This window comes from Anolis carolinensis, chromosome 2 (assembly GCF_035594765.1).
Source record: "Anolis carolinensis isolate JA03-04 chromosome 2, rAnoCar3.1.pri, whole genome shotgun sequence".
Classification (NCBI taxonomy): Eukaryota; Metazoa; Chordata; class Lepidosauria; order Squamata; family Dactyloidae; genus Anolis; species Anolis carolinensis.
In genome coordinates, this window is record NC_085842.1 from 201079778 (window position 1) to 201106056 (window position 26279).

General features: G+C 39.9%; 2 protein-coding genes across 8 annotated transcripts in view; one reads left to right on the plus strand and one right to left on the minus strand.

The window, feature by feature from the left end:
* The window catches only part of LOC100562246 (neuronal acetylcholine receptor subunit alpha-7), a 208657-nt gene extending 200813 nt beyond the window's left edge, over positions 1-7844 (plus strand). For all 5 annotated transcript variants that reach the window (XM_008118694.3, XM_003226032.4, XM_062974152.1 and 2 more), the window contains one exon: positions 5654-7844. In XM_008118694.3, coding sequence (XP_008116901.1) covers positions 5654-6175 — 522 coding nt within the window. In that variant the 3' untranslated portion in view covers positions 6176-7844. The remainder of the gene's footprint in view (positions 1-5653) is intronic.
* A 324-nt stretch (positions 7845-8168) lies between these two features.
* Positions 8169-26279, minus strand: part of dnah6 (dynein axonemal heavy chain 6) — a 229123-nt gene continuing 211012 nt past the window's right edge. For all 3 annotated transcript variants that reach the window (XM_062974148.1, XM_062974146.1, XM_062974147.1), the window contains 5 exons: positions 20516-20701; positions 18985-19057; positions 17889-18040; positions 17433-17655; positions 8169-8480 (listed from right to left, as the gene is read on the minus strand). In XM_062974148.1, coding sequence (XP_062830218.1) covers positions 8377-8480; positions 17433-17655; positions 17889-18040; positions 18985-19057; positions 20516-20701 — 738 coding nt within the window. In that variant the 3' untranslated portion in view covers positions 8169-8376. The remainder of the gene's footprint in view (positions 8481-17432; positions 17656-17888; positions 18041-18984; positions 19058-20515; positions 20702-26279) is intronic.

Here is a 26279-nt window from a genome sequence, read left to right on the forward strand (position 1 = left end):
GTTTCATTTTGAAACAGTATAAACCAGCAGCATATACACACCCAGTTTTCTTCTTCATCTCATGTGAGTAAAGAAACCACGTTTGAGAACAGGTTTGTATTATTTCTGAACCCAGGGTTATGGCTTGTTGCAACCATTTGCGAATTCTGGCTTCTTTGGGGCACAATAAACTATATGCTCTTCCCTTCCCAGTTTGCCAACTCGAATAAAATGAGAAGCAAAGCAAGAAGGCTGCATGTACCAGCATGCTATTTGTTTGCATTGTGATTTGATAGTAAAAGGTAAAGGTTTCCCCTGACGTTAAGTCCAGTCAAGTCTGACTCTGGGGTGTGGTGCTCATCTCCATTTCTAAGCCGAAGAGCCGGCGTTGTCCGTAGACACCTCCAAGGTCATGTGGCTGGCATGACTGCATGGAGCGCCGTTACCTTCCCGCTGGAGCGGTACCTATTGATCTACTCACATTGGCATGTTTTCGAACTGCTAGGTTGGCAGGAGCTGGAGCTAACAGCGGCCGCTCCCGGGGCTTGAACCTGGGACCTTTCCGTCTGCAGCTCTGTGCTTTAATGCTCTTTGCCACCGGGGCTCTTGTGATTTGATAAGTCAGGGTTAAAATAATATATGTGAACAAGCCAATACAGTTCTAAAGGGAATATCTATAATTTCCAGAAGGGCAGCTGTGTTAGTCTGCAGCAGCAAGAACACGAAAGCATCTTTGGCACCTTAAAGGCAATATTGAAAGATATTGAAAGGCGAAATAAAAGTCAGAAGTTAAAAGGCAATGGATAAGATCGAAAGTGGAAAGCAATTTTCTCTTACAAGGTTAGGCCCTCTATAGCAACCAATCTGAGGGTAAGCCATTATGTAAGATGCTTTATAATTGGCACCTCACACCAGGGAAGGTTAGTAGAAGAAAAAAATAGAGATACCCTAAAGCGGCACAGCTGAAAGAACAGACAATACGTCTGTGTTGTGGAGCTGTGAAATTATTCCGAGATCTGGAGAAGAATGATGGAAAATATTGCATCTGTAATGACCTCGTCTTTGCTTTTGCATCTGGCAGGGCTCCTTTAAACTACAGAGCTGCCTTAGTAAATAAAGATAATCAAGAAGAATCTATCCAAAATAATGGCATGACTTGAGCTTGCAAAGAAATAGAGAAATAATGGGAGATCATAGTGTTGAAGATTAGACAAAAAGTTCTGGAAATAGATACTGAAAACTGACTTTTGATTAGATTCCAGAAAGGCTGGCAATAGTTTTGTGGTCCTGTGGTCATTTTCATCCAATTTAAGCCATTTAAAGTTGATTTTTTTCCTCCAAAATCCTTGGTGAGGAAGGTTTCTGCACGTTGGAATACTGTGGTACATGTTTAATTTGTGTGTCTAATATATATTATTATATATATATTATTTTGGTGTTGTTTTTGTGTGCCTTCAAGTTGTTTCTGAATTACTACCATCTTCAGGGGACACTATCACAGGGTTTCCTTAACAAGCTTTGTTTTCCTTTGCCTTCCTGAAGCTGAGAGAGTGTGACTTTTATGGGCAATGAGGATTTTGGCCCTCAGACTCGTCCAACTTTCAAACCATTATGCTGCGCTGGCTCCAATATCTAGTGGCAGTTACCTTTTATTTTAACAAGATATTTTTTTTATTTTCAGCACAACACAATATAAATGTCTTACTATAATCAAAAGCACTTAAGGGTGCATTTGCACAGCTGATTTTTTTTTTAACCAACATAATTTTATCTGACACTGTAAACACTTTCAAGGTCCCTAAAATACCGAGGGCACAAAGACACATGCCTAGTCAGTCTAGTGGTGAATCTAATCCTGTCAGGAAGGATTTCAGGACCTTGAGACAAATCCTCTTTTAAATCTTCAAATATATTTCTTCTATTTTCAGCCTACCAGTCACTGATAGTTTTAATTACATATCTTCTGGAAAAAGCAGGGACTCCACATTGTGGTGTTGTTGTCCCACCAGCTATTTAATCCTTTTCGTTTTTTTAGCTTGCTATATTATATAATTTTTTTCACATTAAAAATTCACCATCAGGGATACATTAGTGCTTCTTTGTGCTTGCTAAATAATCTCTATGTATGTCCTGGGAGTAGAACATGATGATGAGGCCGTAAAAGGTTGCAGGGGAAAAATGCCAAAAGTTATTCCTGGAGGTTTATCTATGTCACAGTAGGAGGCCTTTGTGGAAGTCTGTTTATTGTAGAGTTCATTTCACAGTCATTGGTATTTTTAGAAATTTCAGGAGGTAAACACTGATTTTTCAAAAAACATTCACCTTCCTTGCTACCTCCATTCAGATTCAAAAGGTAGCTTTATTAGCTGTCGCCCAATTCATTCTGAAGGCTATCACTGTTTTCTTTGAATACTAAACATGTTCTCACCATGCAGATTTCTGGATCTGAGTTTGATCTGTAAGCTAGGGTCTAAACCCTGGAAAAGACAAGCATCTTAGGAAGAGGGAGTTAGAGTGGAAAAGCTCAAAAATCTATCTAATGCTCTGCTCTAAGCCATGGCTATTCAAATCATCATCATCATCATCATCATCATCATCATCTGCCTAGAAGATCAGGGGGCAGAGGACTCTTACAAGTAAAACAAGCAGTCAAAGAAGAAGAACCTGCTTTGATTGAAGTCAAAAATCAGAAACTCCTCAAAGCACAGCAGACAAAAAACCAGTACAAGAAAACTGCACTACAAACTATAGCTGACAGCTGGCACAACAAAACATTGCATGGAAAGTTCCTTGACAAAATTGAAGGAAAAGCTGATAAGGAGAAGACCTGGCTATGGCTCATGAATGGGACCCTGAAGAAGGAGACAGAAGGCCTGATCCTTGCAGCCCAGAAGCAAGCCATCAGAACAAATGCAATTAAGGCCAAGATCGAAAAATCAGCTGATGACCCAAAATGCAGACTGTGCAAGGAAACCGACGAAACCATTGATCATATCCTCAGCTGCTGTAAGAAAATTGCACAGACAGACTACAAACAGAGGCACAACTATGTGGCCAAAATGATTCATTGGAACTTATACCTCAAGTACCACCTGCCGGCAGTAAAGAACTGGTAGGATCACAAACCTGCAAAAGTATTGGAAAATGAGCATGCAAAGATACTGTGGGACTTCCGAATCCAGACTGACAATGTTCTGGAACACAACACACCAGACATCACAGTTGTGCAAAAGAAAAAGGTTTGGATCATTGATGTCGCCATCCCAGGTGACAGTCGCATTGACGAAAAACAACAGGAAAAACTCAGCCGCTATCAGGACCTCAAGATTGAACTTCAAAGACTCTGGCAGAAACCAGTGCAGGTGGTCCCGGTGGTGATGGGGAGACTGGGTACTGTGCCAAAAGATCTCAGCCGGCATTTGGAAACAATAGACATTGACAAAATTACGATCTGCCAGCTGCAAAAGGCCACCCTGCTGGGATCTGCACACATCATCCGAAAATACATCACACAGTCCTAGACACTTGGGAAGTGTTCGACTTGTGATTTTGTGATATGAAATCCAGCATATCTATCTTGTTTGCTGTGTCATAAAATAATAATAATAATAATAATAATAATAATAATAATAATAATAATAATAATAATAATAATACACTTTATTTATATTCTGCCCTATCTCCCCAAGGAGACTCAGGGTCCATATACATGGCAAATTTCAATGCCGTTTAGAGACAGAATAGACAGAAGAAGGTATGTTGAGTCAAGGTCCAACTTAGAAGTTGTGCTCAAATTCAGTTGTCCTTCCATTTGGTCATTGCATTTCTGGTCTTTTCTCATTTTATAGTGTCGTAAAATACCTCCCCTGCTTAATTAGCGGTACCTAATTTCTCTACTTACAGCTCTAAGCTATTTTCGAACTGTGTTGTCGAAGGCTTTCATGGCAGGGATCACAGAGTTGTTGTGTGTTTTCTGGGCTGTATGGCCATGTTCCAGAAGCATTCTCTCCTGACATTTTGCCCACATCTATGGCAGGCATTCTCAGAGCTTGTGAGGTATAGTTACATTTATATAGTTTTATAGTTACAAATGTTCCTTTGAAGGCAACCATAGGATGTGGTGGACCTCGGTGAAAGTGATTTTGATATCACTGTTCTACACCATGATCACAAAGGGCATGAAATGTGAGGATTTGCATTTATTGCATATATAATGGGATTAGCAATATTGGCTCCAGTTTGCAGAACCATGACTCACCTTAGGCACATTCCCCATTTTCATTCGGGTACTTGTGTATGTTTGAATAGGAATGAGGTAGCTGAATTTGTATTTGGGGGGTTGCTAATTTTGTATTTGATTGAGATGTCTTAACCAAATATACTTGACCTGCTGAAAATGCTGCTTCCTCATCCATAGAGATCTGTAGAAATAAAGAGATGTCAAGCCTGACCAGTTTTGACAAAGATCAGGAAAAAGGCCAGTTGTTTTGTTCATGAGAAAAAAAGTAAAGTTCAGTATGTATTTGCTCACTTGCTTAAACACAGTTCACGTAAATGCCAATATAACCCTTGAGAAAGGCCAATGCTGCTACTGTAGAGTATTAGGCTAATTTTTTTTCAAAAAATCAGAGCTCTTAAAATGTTTTCCTGGACTCCTTTTGAAGATTACAAATTCATTAACAATGTAAGAGAGGTCTGGTAATAATGACCCGTTTTTCTGTAAAATCCAGCATGCTTGGCAAAATGACCTAGTTTTTCTTTGCCTAGGTATGTTTCAAATTTCCCGTATCCTCCATGCACAGATGGGAACCCTGTCCGTCTTTCCTGGTTTGGTGTGCCAGTAAGAATGAAAATATCTCCCAATTCTTACCTTTTGTTTTTGCCTTTCTAGACACAACAGTAACCCTTATGCTTGCCATGCACTAAATGCAACCCAGGTTTACAGTTTTGCCATCTCTCCCCTGGAGTTGGCAGGATACAACATGGGAATTATTCCCTATTAAAAGCTATCACCTGTGGAACATGATGATTGAGACAAGTTTTTTCCAAGTTGTTTTAAGATCCCATTATGACACTGTTTAGTTTTATAGAGGTTTTATTAGCTGAAATATGGATCGTTAGATGGATCATTAGATGAATCTTTCCCAAACTCACCTGTCCGTTGATGGTGCATATGCAAATTTGACCACAGAGAGATAGGAAAATCAAATAATAAATTTGAAAGTACAGATTGTCTGTGGCACACCAACAGCTGGATTTTTCTGTTTTCTTTCAGTTCTATGATTTCACAAATGTAACCACTTTCCAATTGTCATATCTTGATACATTTCCATTTCTTGGAGCACTCAAATGTTTTCAGAAAGCTACAAACATTTTATTAGAGAAGATGGTAAGCAATTTTAGGAGAGCAAGTGCATTCTTTAGAACTATAAAAAGAGGTCTCATGATATACTTATAAGGCAGCTGAGATGGAGAGGAATACCAAAAGCTCGGGTAATGGAAAAATGTTTTTACCTTGAATCTTTGTTTTACTCTAGACAACATTGTAATGCTTCATATAGCAACAGTTTTAATGTGACTTTCTGAAACACATAGTATTTTGTTCCCTGGGTAACTGAAATAGAGCTAGTCATTCAAGGACTTTACAAAATGTGTTGTTTCTGTGTGTTTACAGGTCCGTGTGGTTTTGCTGAACTGGTGTGCTTGGTTTTTGAGAATGAAAAAACCTGGAGAGAGCATAAGGCCCCTTTCTTGCAAATACAGCCATTCTAAGCACCAGTCAAGTGTCAGCAGTGTAGAAATGAACGTTTTACCTGGGCACCAATCTAGCAATGGCAATGTGATCTACAGCTACCATGCGATGGAAAACCCCTGTTGCCCCCAGAACAGTGACACAGGTAACAAGAGTGGGAAGGGTCCTGACCTTTCTCTTGAAGATAGTGAAATTAGTCAAAGAAAAGCTTTAATGGATACTATCCCAGTGATTGTGAAAATCCTCGAAGAAGTTCAGTTCATTGCCGCCCGCTTCCGAAAACAGGACGAAGGAGAAGAAGTCTGCAGTGAGTGGAAATTTGCAGCTGCTGTCATAGACAGATTATGCCTCGTGGCGTTTTCCCTTTTTGCCATCATCTGTACACTTACAATACTTATGTCTGCTCCAAATTTTATCGAAGCTGTTACAAAAGATTTTACATAAAGATCTCTGAAATGAACAAAATCCGCTCCAAAATGTAACTGGAGATTATGAATGGATGCCATTAATTTTGATAAATGATAAGATATAAAATGGGAAGGTGTACTTTCTGCACTGATCTCAAAAGTGGAAAGCAGATGGAATAAGTTTCAATATCAAATTGAGCCCCCACTGTTCAAGATGATAGGTACAGGATGAGGTACCTGACTCTGTCACTTGTTTCTTAAACAGTGTCTTCTTCCTGTCCTTGTGGTCAATATTTCTGATAAATATTAGATAAGAAACCAGATTATACTGCATAAACATTACCTATTAACTATTAAACTTTGTCAACTACTAGGGAAACACTAGTGAACAATTTACTACATTGGTCAATCATTCCTAGAAACATGTTCTTTGTTAAATGTGTCATTTTCAGTATTTTTATTTTGAATATTTTATTAACACACGTTTCATCAATGGTAATGTATCACTTCCGCCTTGAAGTACATTATTAGTTACAGTTTGCCAAATGAACTGTGCATTTTAGTTTTTATTATCACTGTGATAGTCTAAAATACTTCTCCAATTGGTAATAATGTAACATCCATGCAACACCCTTTTCTAATATGTTATAAAATATGTCCTGTTGAATATTCATGTTTTTCTATTACAGGAATTTCAGCAGCCCCTTTACCTAATGAGAGTGTTGCAGCTCCTACTCTTGCCTTCAGATTTATTTGTGTATATATATACTTAAAGTTCCCTGAAATGCACTGCTTTAACTGTTACTGATCCTTTCCCCTTACAACTCCATAGCAGTCCCATACATGCATGAAACCAGCACCTGCCTCACTTGCTGGATGGAGAACCACTAATATAAATTTAAAATGTATTTAGAGGAGTATCTAAACATGCACTGAAGTAGGTTTCAGTGTCTTTGCACTTACTGCTTTGAATTGGATATGTTTCCAATGAGCTTCTCATCCACTCTACTGCAGATTAATACTGTGTTTAAACAACTTCAGCAGTAATGGGGTTAAGAAGAAATTGTATAATCCATAAAGAAGTTGATAATTGGGGAGTTCCTTCCCAAAGAAAACAAGTTAAGTAATATATATATATATTTCTCCATCCTCAATGAGAAATAATGTCTCAGCACACTGAGAAACCAATTTGGGGTTTTTATTATGACAAACCCTAAGGTATTGCCAAAAAAACCCTTCTGTACATTGTTAGCAGAAAAATGTTTTCAGCATCAACAAGGTGTTTGCATAAAACCATTTTCTGTCAATATTTGGGTTTTTTCAAACTCTTAAGTGTAAAAAAGTGTGCAAACCCCTTATAATTTTGCCTAGCAAACAAAGCATTTGGAATTGTTTCTTACATACAAGCATAAAATACACAAAGCTCTGCATCCCTAATGATAGGCCACAATTACTGAACTAAACAATTTTCTCAATATCATCTTCCTGAATTAGGGCTGCACATGTCCTTATATATAACAAATAATAAACTTACCCTAAATCACAACTTCTATCAATTATCCCTTCCAAAAGACAATGTTACATCTGTATCAATGTATGTGAAGTAAAGGAGTAATATTGTAGAATGTACATTTTTTCAACTCTCTTGCAAGGTGCCAAGTCATACTGATGATAGAATTTCTTACATAAAAACCCTATAAATATTATTTGTGTGTGTTTGTGTGTATGGAACATTTATTGTTTACATTTGAGAGCTGAAACAAAATCAAACATTGAAAGGCTGACTAATATTTTTCCCCTCAGAAATGTTTTCTCCTATAAGCCATTTGCATTCACAGAACAACTGAGATAATAAAAAAGTTGGAAGCACTGTATTCCCAGCAAGTCACCATTTCAATGCAAAGCATGTTTCCTTTGTTTAGGACATGAACATTTTAGATTTTTTAGGTAATAATACAAAATATATATCACTGATGCAGAAAACATAGGAGTTGTTAGGTAATACATGACCAAAGAGAGAGAAAGAGAAATGGAAAATAAATACCACATCCGTTTTATTATTAAAGTCTAATGCAATTACTTTACAAATCATTTAGAAAGAAGCTATAGCCTTCTGACAGTGTAATCACGCTGGGTAATTATGCCAATGGCATGACATTAATTTAATGTTATAACTTGGCACCTGGAAGACAATGTGAGCACAATGTAGACATCTGGCTGGACAGCAGCATGCCCTCGTTATTCATTCAACTGGCAAAGCAAGGCAGACCCTTTGGAGATCCAGTAGTCACTTGGCCTTTTGGAAGGCAATAAGACAGTAACTACAAAATTGGTGGAATGACCTAATTGAGAAAGCGAGGAAAACATTATTAATCCTAAACTAATAATCATTAAAATATACATAAAGCTGATTAAATCTAAAATAAATGAAACAGAACAACTTGTTACAACTCATTAACACTAAATGCAATCTAAATGTGCTAAGCTCCAAGTACACCTGTTTTTCTCATCACAGTGGATATGCTGGTATTGGCTAGTTTTTAAGGAAGAGGCTTAAAGGCTCACAGCTCAATGTATTTATGGGTCTTCAGACTGTAGAATTCAGATACCTGGATCAATGTTCTGAAGGCACAAAAATATTTTCTGTTCAATTGTCATAGCATTACAGAACATGTTACTGAATACAGGCAGCCCCTGACTCGTACTTACGAATGGAAGCTACTACCATACAGCAGGGGTTGCCAGACCACAGCCAAAGCATAGGGAGGAAATAAGGTGAGAGGAAGTCCACAGAATATCTGTGGCGGCCACAAACAAGCTTCACAACCAATAAGAGTGTGTTGGCCACTCCAGGGCCAGCAGCGACTTCGCCTCAGCCATGGTGACAGGTATGAAGGAAGGCGGCTGTACTTGCCAGCAGTACACGCTGAGTCTTTTGCCCAGCTGGCTACAACTGTGGGTAGACAGCAAGGTGGGGAGGAAGCATTGGCCACTCCCATGGTGATAGCACTTCCCACATCATTCATGGTGGGCTTAGAAGGGGGTGCACCACCCAGCAGCACATTGTGTGGGTCCCCTCTTCTCCTGCTCCCCTATCGTCTGAATTGGAGCCCCAAGGCTCCCTTACCAATACAAAAAGGTGTTGTAGTCATCTTTTTGGCTGCAGTACACTTACAAATGTACCTGTTCCTACTTTTGTACAAATTGAAATGAAGAACAAACTTTTAGAACCTATAGGGAACTGTCCGTAAGGTGCAAGAAAACAATTAGCCACCTGTGTACCATACTCCAAGAACAAAGTAAATTGGCTGCTATTGTTTGCTTAAACACCAGGCCTACCCCAGTCTAACAAGTAATATCCTGGTGAAAGTGGAATATTAGACTGTTCCCTCAAGTTTGCATTGAAGTGTCTCAGAAAGTAAGGCATCTCTCTTGCCTTACATCTCTCTCTTTCACCTGTGACATGGCATTCCCATCCCACTTGGAGGAAGAATGGGTGGAGAATGGGTGGAAAACAAGGTAAGAAAACAAGATTGATTCATCGGGGATTAAAGTGTGTAATGAAGAAAAAAATTATGGATTTCTACTGAAGCTCATATTTCCAACAGGCCCCCCAAATACGAGTTTTGCCAGAATTTTAAAACATTTTTGAAATTCATTTAGAGTTGCAAAGATGATAAAAAAAGAACTGAAATACAATACAATAAAAATTAAAATGAAGAGAAAAATAATTAAACAGATAAGAAATGCCTTCCGATATCCCTTTTGACAGTTATATATGCATTTAGTTATTCATGCCTCATTCGTAGAAAAATCTTTAAACAGCCTATTCTTTCTAATCATGCCAGAATTTCTGTTTTGAAGAATTTGAAGATGCCAGTTTTAAGGCACAAGAATCGTAATAGTATTTTATACTGTGGAAATCATTTTCAAAGCCCGTGCTATGAAATATTTATATCGTATCAACTTAAATCTTTGGAAAATTAAATTCAGGACTATTCTATGCATGCACTGGGGTCCTTCTCCAGATCTTTCATTAAATACTGGAGCCAAAAATGTGGAAGATCCTATGATGAACCCTTCTGTATTGTGTGATGGACACCAGCAGACAAAGCAGATTGCTTCGGGTTGGAATCCTTTGGAGACGTAATCTTTTCATAATTTCATTATCAAAGGAAGTAATAAGTAATTTTAGTAATTTTCTTTCTGCTGCAAGTAAACAGAGTTTTGGAAGACCATTTGCAGTTTGAGATTTTGCTCAGAAAAGAGAATTTCTGTGCTGGAAATAGTGTGTGGGGTGTCATGGAACCCAGTTACAGGGCTTTGGTAATTCAGCCCTGTAACTGGGAGTCATAACATAAACAATCCCAGGAGCACCTGGCAGAAGAAGATAGAATATGCCTGGGAACTTGGGGACGAAAGTATAAACAATTATAATTGGTCTAGTGTGTGAAAATGGTAGTAATGTGATATTGGGGGTGGGACTTGATGATGATATTTACGTGTGGTGTTACGTAGCATCAAAAGTTATAAAAATAGTTGTATGTAAACATTGGGTCATTCCTGACTTTTCCAAAGTCATGTGTTCTTCAATAAAGATTGGATTTGAGAGCAGCCATCTCTGATCTGCGTTCAGACTGATCCTTTGAAGTGAGCAGGACAATTAAGTCAGGAATCCAGTTCTCACCCTCCTGCAAATTTGCAGTGAAGTGATAATGAGCAGGGAAGGAGATCAAAGCCATGACGGAGCAAAGGGGCCTCCGCTGGGAGCTCTGCCGTTGGCAGAAGAGACATTGCAAGCCATAGCTTCCTCTACGGGGTACCCCAAGCCGGACGGCGTGACCCAGAGGATTCCCAGAGGGGGAAGAGGCGTTCCGGCGGCGGCAGAAACCAGTTGGGGATCTGGAGGAAGCATGCCGGAGACCGTGGCCCTGCGGTTATCCATCCTGGAAACTCACTTATCCAGGCTGTCGGATACCGTGGGGAGAATAGTGCCAATATTGGAAGAGAATCTCCAAAAAGAGCACATCCGATATGGCGCCGAGAGAGAGCCAAGCAAAGGAGGCGATTGGAGCCAGAGGGGACAGCGAGCTTCCACGCAGAGTCCCGCGGCGGCAAGGGACGAGGGAGACGAGGAATATTGGCAAGAGCTGGAGTTCCGGGACAGAATGGCGCGCGAAGTGGAGCGCCAGCAAGCTCTGGGAACTCTGAGGCCGCCAACCCCAACAGAGCTCCCAACCCCCCGAATGGGCGTCGGAGTAGAAAGGCCACTGGGGCCAGGGATCGGGTCCAGTGGATTTGCAGACGAAGGCGGAGAGGAGCGGGGGATCCAGGAAGAGGAGGAGGATGTGCCGTACGACGAGGAAAGGCGAGATGAGGGGGTTACAGCGAGGCCAGTATGCGGATGGGCGGAAGGGCCGACAGCGGCGGCAGACTTTCGGGAGCCGCGCAGAATGACCACCGGAGTGGGGCGCGGCGTGTTCCAAGGAGCCGCCCGAGGGAACCTGATGCAACCCTTCCCCATGCCTCCCAGACAGCATCAACGGGCCGCAGAATGGATGCCAAGAAGAGAAGATCTCAAACTGGAATACGGAGGGGAATCAGATGAACTGAACTTTTTTCTAATTAGCATCAGAGGATACATGGAAGACAATGCACACACATTCCCCTCCGAAGCAAGCAGGGTTCGAGCCATCGGCAACACACTAAAGCGAGGAGCAGCCAGCTGGTACGTGCAACTCCATGCCAGACACGACCCATGCCTGAGGTCAGTGCCCCGCTTCCTCGCCGCACTGGAAAACCGATTCAGAGACCGGCTAGAGCAATTGAGGGCTCGAGACCAGCTGAAAGGAATAAAGCAGAGGGACAAAACAGTGCCCGAGTACGCAGAGGAATTCCTACACCTCGCGGAAAGGGTACCAGAGTGGTCTGAAGTGACCAAAGTGGAGTTATTTAAAGAGGGACTACGCCCCGAGATTTTCAGCTGGGCAGCGCACAGAGATGACCCCGAAACGCTCCAGGGATGGATTCAACTAGCGGGGCGCGTTGAATCCACCCTGGCCCAAGTAAAGCGCTTCAGGAGCAGCGGCGGCCAGCAAAGACCGGTGGCGAGAGGTCGAGGAGAAACGAGGAAGCAGGAAAGACCTGGAGGGAGGCCGGGGATTCCCTCCAGAGGAGACGACAACAAACCTAAACCGGGATGCTTTGTATGTGGGAAGACGGGCCATCGAGCAGCAGAATGCTGGGCACGGAAGGGGGAGCCGCCAAAACCCTCAAAGCCCAAGCCAGCAACCGGGAGGCGTGCGGAGGAGGAGGTGCAAGCCCCAGAATCTTCAGAAAAATTGGTGAGTCGGGACAAACGCATGATAGTAGTGCCAATCTGCCTCTCGGGGCTAGAGAATCGGGCCACCTGCAAGGCATTTGTGGATTGTGGTTGTTCCAGGAATATTATAACTCCAGAGTTAGCAGGAGCGTTGAAATGCCAGCAGATGGCGCTTGACTCCCCAATTGCATTTTCGCAGCTAGACGGATCAGTTGCTACTGGGGAAGTATCTACAAAGGAAATACGGGAGGTCCCATGTAAAATAGGCAAATGGGAAGGAAGAATATCCTTTGTGATAGCCCCTATTGCCACATACCACGTAATATTAGGGATACCATGGCTCGAACAGGCAAATCCCGAAGTAGATTGGAGAGGAAAGAGCCTAGCATTTAAAGAACAGCAGACGCAATGGGAGATAAGCAAGATTGCAGAAGAGGAGGACGAGGGAGATGAAGAAGGTGAAATAGACCCACTGCTATTGCCACCTGAATACAGAGACTTTGTGGATGTGTTCAATCAGAAAGAGGCAAGTAAATTACCTCCCAAAAGGAATATAGAAGTAGAAATTGAAATAACCCCCGGAGCAAACTTACCAAAACCAAAAGTGTATCCCATGTCTGTGCAGGAGAAGGAGGAATTGAGGAAATACATTGATAAAAACCTGGCGCGGGGCTTCATTAAGCCATCCAATTCTCCTCTCGGGGCCCCAGTGTTATTCAGGAGAAAGAAAGACAACTCCCTAAGATTGTGCATTGATTATCGAAATTTGAATGCAATTACTAAGGACAATAAATACCCTATGCCCTTAGTAAAGGATTTAATTACCGTATTGAAAAAAGGGAGCATATTTACTAAACTTGATTTAATTGAAGCATATCATAAATTAAGGATCAAACCGGAAGATACTTGGAAAACTGCATTTTCCTGCGCATTCGGCCATTTTGAATATAAAATTTTACCTTTCGGTTTAAAAAATGGAGGCGGGTGCTTTATGCAGCTTATAAATGAAATACTGCACCCATTGTTGTACAGAGGGGTATTCATATTTCTTGATGATATCTTGATTGTGACTGAAGATAAGGAAAAGCACGTGAAATTGGTCCGGGAAGTTTTGCAGAGACTAAGAGAAGCAAAGCTGTACGCAAAACTGTCCAAATGTGAATTTAATAAAACTCAAATTGACTTTCTGGGGTATCGGATATCTCCAGAAGGGTTAGCTATGGATCCAGCTAAAGTATCAGATGTAAAAGAATGGGGAGTGCCTCAAACAAGGAGGCAATTGCAATCGTTTCTGGGGTTTGCAAATTTTTATAGATCCTTCATAAAAGGCTTCGCGCAAATAACTGCACCCCTTACTGAACTTTTAAAAACAAAAGGGAAAGGAGAGACAGCAAAAGTAAAAGCTCCTGGCGCCAAACTAAGTTGGACGCCAGAATGCCAAAAGGCATTTGAAACCCTAAAAGAATGCTTCACAGAAGGACCCATTCTAAAACACCCCGATATCAGGAGCCCTTTCATAATCCATTGCGATGCCTCAGACTGTGCGTATGGGGCAGTACTATTGCAAAAGGATCAAAATGGGAACTTAAAACCCTGTGGATATTTGTCCCGGAAGTTCAGCGAAACTGAAAAATGTTGGCCGATATGGGAAAAAGAGGCACTAGCCATATTAAAAGCCTTAGAATGCTGGCGACACTTTCTCGAAGGAAGCGGAATCCCATTTGAAATTTGGTCTGACCATAAGAACCTCCAGTATTTAAAGTCCCCTCGAAAATTGTCCCCCAAACAGATTAGATGGGCACAATACTTCAGCAGGTTCGATTTCCAATTAAAGTTTTTTCAGGGGAAGCAGAATGTCTTGGCAGATGCTCTTTCACGCATGCCTCAACACGAAGGAATACCCACAGCAAAAGAGGGAACAATATTCTCTGACAAACAATGGGGTTTAGCTGTCAGAACAAGAGCACAAACCCAAAAGGAGAACACTGCTATGGTTGAACTCGACGGAAAAGATAATTGGGGAAACGAGCTGAAACAGTCTTATGAAGGAGACCAGTGGATCGCATCCAATGCAGAACAGGGGGAGCAGAAGGGGGGATTTTGGTTTGTGAACAAGAAACTGTATATCCCAGCAACATTAAGGATCAAGATTTTGCATCGTTTTCACAACAACCAGAGCGCTGGTCATACAGGAATTACAAAAACAACAAAAGCAATAGCAAAACATTGCTGGTGGCCAGGGATGAGGAAGGACATAAAAAATTATGTTGTTCAATGTGATGATTGTGCCAGAAATAAATCGAGAGGAGGGAAGCCAATGGGATTATTACAAACAGTAGCAGAACCTACCAGACCTTGGGAATGTGTAGCTATGGACTTTGTGGGGGAACTACCGGTTAGCAAAGGACATCGTTATATTTGGACAGTATTGGACCTGTTTTCTAAACAGGCCCACTTTATAGCACTGACGAAACTACCATCAGCCGAGAAACTAGCTGAATTGTACATAAACCACATTTACAAACTGCATGGATGTCCCAGTAGAGTGGTCAGTGACAGAGGAGTACAATTCACAGCAAAGTTTTGGGAAAAATTCCTGGAAATGCTAGGAGCAGAAAGGAGTTTAAGTTCTGCTTTTCACCCCATGACAAATGGGGCGGTAGAACGTACTCAGCAAACACTTGGGCAGTTCCTTCGAATGTACTCTAACATGAGACAAAATGACTGGTCTCGGTGGTTGGCTTTTGCAGAACTAGCTTTTAATTCGACTATACATTCAGCAACAAATAAAACCCCCTTTGAAGTAGTTTACGGGTATGAACTACAGCCTCTGCCCCAGCTGCCGAGATGGACAGAGAGTGAGGGAACAGAGGCAGGGAAATGGAAAGCGCAAATGATGGAATGCTGGAGTCAAGTGACTGCATCCTTAAAAGAAGCACATAAAAAGTATAAAGTATTCGCAGACAGAAAGAGGGTGGAAGGTGATAAATTGGAGAAAGGAGATTTAGTGTGGCTAAGTACCCAAAACATCAAACTGGGGCTACCTTCGAAAAAATTGGGCCCTAAATATATTGGACCATTTAGAATACAGGATGTTATCAACGAGGTGACTTTCCAGTTGGCATTGCCAAAAAGCTTAGGGAAAATACACCCTGTATTCCATCGTAGCTTACTGAAAAAATATATGGGTACTTTGGACAAAATGGACACATAGAATTATTGTTTTGTTTCAGGCTTGTGAGGAAAGAAGAACCGAAGAGGAGGACGAAGAAAAGGAGGGCACCATGTCATGGAACCCAGTTACAGGGCTTTGGTAATTCAGCCCTGTAACTGGGAGTCATAACATAAACAATCCCAGGAGCACCTGGCAGAAGAAGATAGAATATGCCTGGGAACTTGGGGACGAAAGTATAAACAATTATAATTGGTCTAGTGTGTGAAAATGGTAGTAATGTGATATTGGGGGTGGGACTTGATGATGATATTTACGTGTGGTGTTACGTAGCATCAAAAGTTATAAAAATAGTTGTATGTAAACATTGGGTCATTCCTGACTTTTCCAAAGTCATGTGTTCTTCAATAAAGATTGGATTTGAGAGCAGCCATCTCTGATCTGCGTTCAGACTGATCCTTTGAAGTGAGCAGGACAGTGGGGCATAAAAATATTTCTGCACAGAGAAATATTCCAGGATTCTTCTTTTTGGGATTTTCTAAAACTTGAGAAATATTCTTAAATCTATTTTCTGGAATATTTTTTTATCCTTGGTATCTTTTCACAGAAAACAACAACAATAAACACATGTGTTTCAAACTTGATTTGTTTAGGGGAAAGTGTATGTCATTTGCATCACAATCATTTGCAAACAACCTAGTGCTATCTTAAAACAACAGTTGAAATAGAAACGCCTTACTTCCCCAATCACCTACTTATGTAATTATTTCTAGGGTTTCTCTTCCCAGTGCTTTCTAACAGATTCATTTTTAATGTATTCATTTTTAATCCATCATTCAGGGGCAGGGGATGTGATATATGTGACATCATCAATGCCAATATTATAAACAGGAAAATAAATCTTGGGAAAACAAGTACACACAGAGGAAACTCATAAATGCCTAGCTAGTTCTCGCAGATTTGGTCCTCTTTTCATTGAAATAACCATTCTTTTGCCTTACATGTTTCTGGCAAATGTTTACAACACTGCTGGCTGAAAAATATGAATCTGATGAGCCCAGCATACACAACTCCTCTGTGCTAGTCCTCGTAATATTGCCACAAAATAAGGATTTTAATGAACATGGCTCACCACACTCCAACATTTATACCACATACAGTGCAACATTGTGCTATCTCAAAAGAATCAGAGTATATCTGATAGGTCATCTGAGCATACACTCCTCATTTAAGAATGGAAAAGAGACGTAATATCTCTTTATATTCTCTCATTTCTTTATGTTCTTTCTTTCCTTCCTGGCACTGGAAAATATTAATTTTCCGGAGTGGATAATTTCAGATGTTCCTGGAAATCTACATTTCCTCCTTTTCTAGGAACCAGGGAAAGCTCCCTAAGGGACACACACACATAAAGATACTCTGATCTCTCCGCCCATTTGGGTTTCTTTTTTTAAAAGCCACCATAGAGGAGAATGAGGAGGAGTCACCATGTAAGTCTACCAAAAGCTTATCCGCTTGCATGGGATAATTAAGAGGGAAGTTACAATGCTTGCGGTGAGGGGGGGGGGGTTAACATTTTCCCCTAAGTATTACCCACTTTTACTCAATTTGACAACCCAAATTGAAAGCTGGAAAATTTAACCATATCCTAAGATTTTAGAATCCCAAGATAGATTGCTTCTTTGCAGTAGTTTATATACGTGATTGTCTGGACCGTTCATACAATGGATTTTTTTAATGTCATGTACAAAATCGATTAAAATTATTTCCTTTCTGTCATTTAATTAAAGAAATTGTTACCTGTGGTGGATAGTGTTCCTGCTCTGGCTCCAGTTTTATAGAGCGGTGCATGATACAACGATGGGCTTGGCTCATAATTTTGGTGAGGCTCAAAATGGACTACTGGCAGCACTGGGTTCATCTGCCTTGGCAGAGCATCTTCTATAACCATTTCTTCATCATCCCAGCGACTTGCATCCATAAACATTCCATGAACCAGCACACCATCTTCAGGGGAAGGTAGCTGAAATAAATATTGAAACTTGAAAAATAAAGCTCAGCAGCATTCACACACAGAAACTCACCAAAAAGAATGGATCTAACTATTCACCAACTGACAATAACATGTCCTATCTTGGATATGCCCTTGTCAGATGTGGCAACAGGAAGTGGTAGAAATTGTAATATATCTGATTATTATTTTTAAAAAATAAAGGTTTTTTTTCAGTGAGAATATACTAATAGAAAATTAAATACCTCGAGATCCATTGGTAATTGTTGCCCAAAGAGACACGTTTTAGCAGCTTCAGCAACGTGCACTTGATCACGATAGGCAGGGATGACATTATAATTAAAACTGAGCTCATCAATTGGTAAGTTATATTTTCTAGCATGATTCTGAAGAGTTCCTGACAAGCACAATATGTACAGAATGTAAAACAAACACAAAAGACAGTCACTGAAGAAGCAAGTCATTTGCTAACATTCAGCTTAATCTGATAAAGAGCAAATTGCTTATTGATAAAAAAAAATAGGTGAAGTTCATAATTGCAAAGACTTTTCTTAGAAACCTGTGTCATCAACACTTTCCTTCATGCACAAGTGGGAGTGTGCTGTGACACTTCATATTTTGATGTAATCTGTGAAAGATATAGGGCACTGTTGGGATGCTGGCTCACATGGAGGCCAATGCCCCATTGTACATGAGTTGGGCTCTTTCTAAAGATATTCATGTAAAATATCTGGCCTGGAGATCAATACATGATTCCAGAGGTAGAAACATGTAGCATGGCATTCTCCATGGCCATTTGTTAGGTAAAATTGTTTCCTGAAATCCCAAACAGGGCTTAGTGATAGATACAACCCAGGAATACAATGTTATCAACATTATCAGGGCTCCCTTACTGTAAACGATTCAGAAGAAAAATGCTGAGTTCCCTCAATTACCGCTGGCAATGTGAAACTCAGATTCATGTTGCGATCTGGTTTACAATCTGCATTTCTGCATATAATCCTTAGTGAAATTTCAGGCAATTAAATCTAAATGCGATATAACTTTAAATGTGTGTGTATATTTCTATATCTTAGAAGCCTGCTTCATGGTCCAGTCGATCAACTAAGATTCTGTTTTTCTTCCCATGCACCAGTTGGTCTTCTATGGGCAATGAGCATGCTCATTTCCATAAAGTTATCGGGAACTAGGACTTTCACATTTTCCCCATAAAGATTTGGTATGCTTCTGTAAAGCTTGAGGTTTCCCCATGTTATCTCTCCTTCTGTGTTTTTTTGTGGATGGAGGTTGCCATTTCTAACCACATAAATATAAGCAATAGTAGCAACAATTATTATTTACCTGTTAAAAATCCTTGTGGGAAGAAGAAACCAGAGATCCAAAATGATTTAGGTGGACCTCTTTTAAGCCAGAACTAAAAGGGGACAAGTTGACATTTGTTAAATATACCTGATAAAACATTTAAAATAAAAAATAAAGGCCTACCTTAAATTGATGGGTCTTCTCTTATTTTTCTTTTGCCCCATGTGCAGATAAAGTATGAGTGCAGTAGAAGGCTGCTTAATGATGACCATGTTTATCATTTTCATAGATTGATCAGAGATAATAGTTTCTTAACATGGAGAAGATGGAGAACAAAGCCTCTGCCTAGGCATCAACTGCTCTGGACCACAAGCTGCTTATTCTGTTAGGGATGATTACACACCCCATTCTCTGTTTCTATGGTTGCTGCTTCTATCCTTCCCTAATATGTTATTAGTTTTGTAAGAGCCTTCTCAAGTATTCAGCAGCCACTTGGTGCCTTCCTTCTAGTGGATCCAGCTATGAAAAACCATTCTAATGTACAATTACTGTCTCTGAACTTCTTTCAAGACAAGTCTAGGGAATTTTCTCCTAATCGACCAACAGTGGCTCATTATTTTAACAGCTGCAATAAACCTGCAGAACTGTCTTAAACAATAGTTTTCAAAAGTAATGCCATATCAAATTATGGCAACAAAAATACATATGGGAAAACGCCTTTTGCAAACAGAGAAGGTGCTCAATTTGTAATGCTTTTTTGAATGAAAAAAATGTCTCTCTAGTGTAAGTAATCAGTTCATCCAGGGAGAAGCAATAATGTTGTTATTGTCAGCTTTGCATTGAGGAGAATGTCAAGAAAAGGAAATGCCAAGGATAAGCTAGAACTGTTCTCTAGTTTGATTATTTGTTGTGACTCATATTAGGCACTTACTAGTCTAACCAAGATGGAAGCCAAGTTGTAATAAATGTAAAATGTCAGGATTTTTTTTATTTTTCCCTGTTTCAACATTTACATTTCTCTTATTCCTCCGTGCTAAAGAACTTGTTCATAACCTTCATTCTGCTTTCTCTACCACCTTCTAATGCCTCAAACCCTCTCAAATCCCTTAAATGATTATGTCTGCTCTTTCTTTATGACTCACTGCTCCCCTCAAATATTCATAGTATCTCTTATATTTCTTCAAAGCCATCCTCAGAATGTATTAGTCTTTTTCCAATCCCTAGGCCATTCATTCCCTTTTCAAATAAATTCTAACTATGCCAAACTGCTGGTACTTCCATAATTGCTATGGTCTCTGTATTTCTCTTCCTCTATTTTTAGTTCAGTAAACAACTGGATTTTGAGCACAGATTTTTCCTTTTGTTATTTTATAAAATAATACTATTGACTTTACCATTGCTTAAACTACTATAGTTCATTAGCAAACATGTCATTAGCAAACATGACTTTTAAAGCAGTATGAACTGAATTCTTTATTACTATTTCTGATATATTTCACAGTTGACACATCAGCAGGAACCCTGAAATAAAAACACAATATACTCCTGTATGAATAGTTTGTATACTTACATCTAAAAAGGCAATTCTCAGAACAAGATCTTTCACCCATCCTCCTAGAGGTTTTAGTGATGGATATGCTTTGTTGGCCCACAGTGTTGGTACCTGGTTGTTCAGAAAACTCTGGTAAACCCTCTCCATTTCTTCTGACATCACTACAAAGCCTGCAATTGCTTTGTTAAGTGTTTGTAGGGAGTTCTGAAAGTTTAACAAAGAAAGTTTCACTTTTCCATGAAAAAAAATACCTTACTATGACAGCCATATAAGAGTAGGCTCTTCTTTTCTGACTCTAAAGAATCTTTCTACTCTGCAGTTGACTAAGGCCACTTCCACACAGGCCCATATGCAAGTGGAATCAGTGGTTTGAATGCCAATTTATCTTGCTTATGAAGTCCAAATACAATCTTTCCAGGAATTTTTTAACCCAGAGTAAGCCTGGTTTTACAGGCTTACTCCAGGCTAAAGTGAATTAGCCTGAGGCATCGTTTGGACAATTTAGGCTAATCTGTTCTCTGACCCACATTTTAGGGTTGCATAGATGGGACTTAAAAGAACTAGTGCAAAGTTAAATCGTGCATATAGAATCAAATCAGTGCTGGAGTGTGTACACAATATGAAGATAAACAGTTGCCTACCTGTAACTGTATTTCTTTGTATGGTCGTCTGTGAAATCACACAAAAGAGTTATCCTGCAGCTGCTGAGTGTACCTTTGGAGTCATCTAAAGCTCTAGGGATACATTTTTGGAGGTAACACCGCCCACTCTCCTCATCAGTATATAAGGGCAGGTCAGCCAAAACCCCAGTTTCATAGCCACCTAAACAGCAGTCAATATTACTAGGAATAGCAGGATATACAGCAGGGAGAATGGGAGGGGTTGTGTGATTTCACTGATGGCCACACAAAGAAACATAATTATAGCTATGCAACCTGTCCTTCTTATTTACATTTTCTGTGAATCATATAAATGGGTGATTAACAAGCTACTAATTTCAGGAGGTGGTGTATAAGTAAACTTCCTTAGTGTTATATAAATAAGTCTCATCATTTATCCCTTCCATCTTTCAGTGTGACAGCTGAGATTAGAATAATCTACAACTATTTTCTACTGACCAATTCTAATCTGTAAAGTACTGCTTCAAACATTATGCTTTATAGTAACCATAAAATAACAGGAATCTATACCATCAATCAAAGGGCGAGTTGAGAAAGAAGGAGATGACTATGAGTCTCGTTCAAATGACACTAAATTATGATTTTACACTGAATCCAGGTAAAGCAGTGGTTCTCAACCTATGGGTCCCCAGATGTTTTAGCCTTCAACTCCCAGAAATCCTAGCACCTGGTAAACTGGCTGAGATTTCTGGGAATTGAAGGCCAAAACACCTGGGGACCCACAGGCTGAGAACCATTGAGATAAAGGCTATTATCTCTTACACTTGTATCTTTAATACACTGGTTCTGTTTCAGTGCAACTTTAGTCAAAATGAATAGTTTGGAATATCTACCAGTGCACATTATACTGTTTTGGACTATCTAATCTTCCTAGGATATGACTTGAACAATTTTCACATTAGACTCATAATGTCAAATATGACATAACCAAATGTGCTGGGAAATAAGGGCAAAGATTTTCTGTCAGTAAAATTTCCCTGTCTTGGAAAACAGATATATTCTCAGAGCTGTTTTCCTATTTTGTCACACTTCCCCTCCAAGATAGTTTCAGTTATGACATTAATAAACATTGAGGAAAAATAATTTGAAAGACAACTCTGTGATACTTTTCCAAAAAGATATATTGTGGTACTTAAGACTGTAGGAAAACTTTCTGTGAAAGTAACATTTTCCAGTGCAGTTACTAAAAAGATATGTCATATGACTGATCAAATAAATAAATTATTTAAAGGATATTGAGAAGCTAAGGACTGTTTTATCCTGTATTCATACATGCATCTTGCTCTAAACCCAAATTGTGAAACAAGTGGAAAGCACTGTATCCAAGTTGCAAATGAAAAGAATCATAGGAAGTAAAGAGTCAAATAAAGGTAGAAGCTAAGGGAGGAAATGTGTAACGGACAAGACACCTAGAGAAAGTTCGTTTTGAAAGGCTGGTCAAAAGAAGAGCGGCCCCAAATTTCACCTAGTAAGAAATAAAACAACCAATTGCTTTGTATATAAATTTGTATTTTGGGAGAAGGGCAGAGATGTCAAAGAAATGCAGTGACCTCCACTGTGAGTGGAAAAAAAGGAAGCAACACAATCTCCTGTTTTAATGGAAACAGAAAGTATATTTGGAATAAATCAAGCAGCATGAGAACATGGCAAATGAGTAAGTGTAAGTAACAAGTAGGATGTTGTATAGTAGATAATCTGAGGCAACTAAAAAGGCCGAACTTAGGCTTCAGAACTTAATACAATATGAGGGCTGGTAACCAAAACCCATGTTAGGGAGCCTGTTTTATTTCCCGCACCCTATTGAGGGATTCATTTTTTTTCTCAGTAAAAACTAATGAAATGGAACAACTTTAGCATAGGTAATGCCTAAATTTGAGAAATCAGCCATATGGGAGCTTTCTTAGAAAGTTCCTGAGGGGAAAGCCATTAACTGCAGAGTACACTGGAAGAAGATAACAGAATAGGAAGGACAAGAGACTTCTAGAAAATCAGAAACATCGGAGGCAAATTTCGGGCAAAAAGGGGCATGATCAAAAACAAAGATGGCAGGGACCTAATAGAAGCTGAAGAGATCAAGAAAAGGTGGCGAGAATATATAGAAGATCTGTATAGGAAGGATAATAATATAGAGGATAGCTTTGATGGTGTGGTGAGTGAATTAGAACCAGACATCCTGAGGAGTGAGGTTGAATGGGCCTTAAGAAGCATTGCTAATAACAAGGCAGCAGGAGATGACGGGGTCCCAGCAGAGTTGTTTAAAATCTTGGAAGGTGATGCTGTCAAGGTGATGCATGCCATATGCCAGCAAATATGGAAAACACAAGATTGGCCATCAGATTGGAAAAAATCAATTTATATCCCCATACCAAAAAAGGGAAATGCTAAAGAATGCTCAAACTTCCGTACAGTGGCACTTATTTCCCATGCTAGTAAGGTAATGCTCAAGATCCTGCAAGGCAGACTCTAACAATATATGGAGCGAGAGTTGCCAGATGTACAAGCTGGGTTCAGAAAAGGCAGAGGAACGAGGGACCAAATTGCCAATATCCGCTGGATAATGGAGGAAGCCAGGGAGGAGTTCCAGAAAAACATCTACTTCTGCTTTATTGACTATTCTAAAGCTTTCAACTGTGTGGATCATAATAAACTGTGGCATGTTCTTGGTGGTATGGGGATACCAAGTCACCTTGTCTGTCTCCTGAGAAATCTGTATAAAGACCAAGCAGCCACAGTAAAAACAGATCACGGAACAACAGACTGGTTCAAGATTGGGAAAGGAGTACGGCAGGGCTGCATACTTTCACCCTCCCTATTCAACTTGTATGCAGAAAACATTATGCGACATGCGGGGCTTGAGGAATCCAAGGCCGGAGTTAAAATTGCTGGAAGAAACATTAACAACCTTAGGTATGCAGATGATACCACTCTAATGGCCGAAAGTGAGGAGGAGATGAGGAGCCTTATCACCAAGGTGAAAAAAGAAAGTGCAAAAGCTGGGTTGCAGTTAAAAATCAAGAAAACCAAGATCATGGCAACTACACTTATTGATAAATGGCAAACAAAAGGAGAAAACGTGGAGGCAGTGACAAACTTTATATTTCTAGGCACGAAGATCACTGCAGATGCAGACTGCAGCCAGGAAATCAGAAGGCGTTTACTTCTTGGGAGGAGAGCAATGGCCAACCTTGATAAAATAGTGAAGAGCAGAGACATCACACTGGCAACGAAGGTCCGCAATGGTATTCTCCATAGTAACCTATGGTTGCGAGAGCTGGAGCATAAGGAAGGCTGAGCAAAGGAAGATAGACACTTTTGAACTTTGGTGCTGGAGGAAAATCCTGAGAGTGCCTTGGACCATAAGAAGATCCAACCAGTCCATCATCCAGGAAATAATGCCCGGCTGCTCACTGGGAGGGAAGGATATTAGAGGCAAAGTTGAAGTATTTTGGCCACATCATGAGAAGACAGGAAAGCTTGGAAAAGATCATGATGCTGGGGGAAATGGAAGGAAAAAGGAAGAGAGGCCGACCAAGGGCGAGATGGATGGACGGTATCCTTGAAGTGAGTGGCTTGACCTTCAAGGAACTGGGGGCGGTGACAGCTGACAGGAAGCTCTGGCGTGGACTGGTCCATGAGGTCATGAAGAGTCGGAAATGACTATGCGACTGAGCAGCAGCGCACCAGTCAAATGATACTATGTATTGGTGAAAAATGTCCCTCTGGAATTAAGGACTTGGAGGTAGTTTACAGGGGTTTTGTCTTGGTGGGTCGTTACAAGGCAGAGGGCACTGGGAACGAAGACCCATCTGTATCCAGTTGATGCATTTGCAGCATAGGCAACAGCAAAAAGGTTTATTTAGTGATAAGGCCCTGTCTGATGGATAAATATCTCCCTTTGTATTTATCTTGTACTAATCGGAGATATGAGTAAAGACATTGCTTAGACAACTGGGAGAGAAAATGAGGACAATGGCGTGAGTTAAATTTAAAATGAAAACCAGCAAAATCATGGCTACAAATTGTTCAAGAAGAGTGCAGAACTACCGTTTTCAATGATATTGTTGGCTGAGATTGTAAAGAAGATGAGATATGAGAAATCGAAATCAAGTTGGCAAATAAATCAGGAAGATGGCTAGCATATAAACTATAAAAAGACAGAAAAAAGAAATTAACACTAAAGATTGTAGATGAAGATGAAATAGTGCATGATTATAAGGACTTTTTAGAAATATTACGCATTGTTTTACAAAGCTTCACAGTCCACTGAAGATAAAGATTGAAAAATATCTAGAAAGACAAGACTGTCCAATGCTTAAGGAAGAGCAAAAAAGGAAATTGAGAAGTATGGTGGAATTTGTTGAAGCACTTAAAAAATGATGTTAGAAAAAGCACCAGGAAATCTTATAGAAATAGGTGGCATTTAAAAAAGTAAGTATGGAAGAATGCCAGGAGAAGTGGGAGAAAGAATCCCTTGTATGTGGTGTGGAAAAATATCCATATGAAACAATAGAAAACGTGGCTTAGAAAATCTACCTATAACATTCTCTATGTCATAGTCATTGCATGCATACATACACACATACACACATACCAAAATAAGTACAGTAGAGTCTCACTTATCCAATGTAAACGGGCCAGCAGAATGTTGGATAAGCGAATATGTTGGATAATAAGGAGAGATTAAGAAAAAGCCTATTAAACATCAAAATAGGTTATGATTTTACAAATTAAGCATCAAAACATCATGTTATACAATAAATTTGACAGAAAAAGTAGTTCATTACACATTAATGCTATGTAGTAATTACTGTATTTACGAATTTAGCACCAAAATATCATGATATATTGAAAACATTGACTACAAAAATGCGTTGGATAATCCAGAATGTTGGATAAGTGAGACTCTACTGTACCTAGAAGATGCATCTACATGGTAGAATTAATACAGTTTGAGAACCACTTTAAATGCGATGTTGTGGAATCATGAGAGTTGTAGTGTTACATGGTTTCTAGCCTTCTCTCGCCAAATTTCAAATTCCAAGGAAGTCTTATAGAAAATAGGTGGCATTTAAAAAAGTAAGTATGGAAGAATGCCAGGAGAA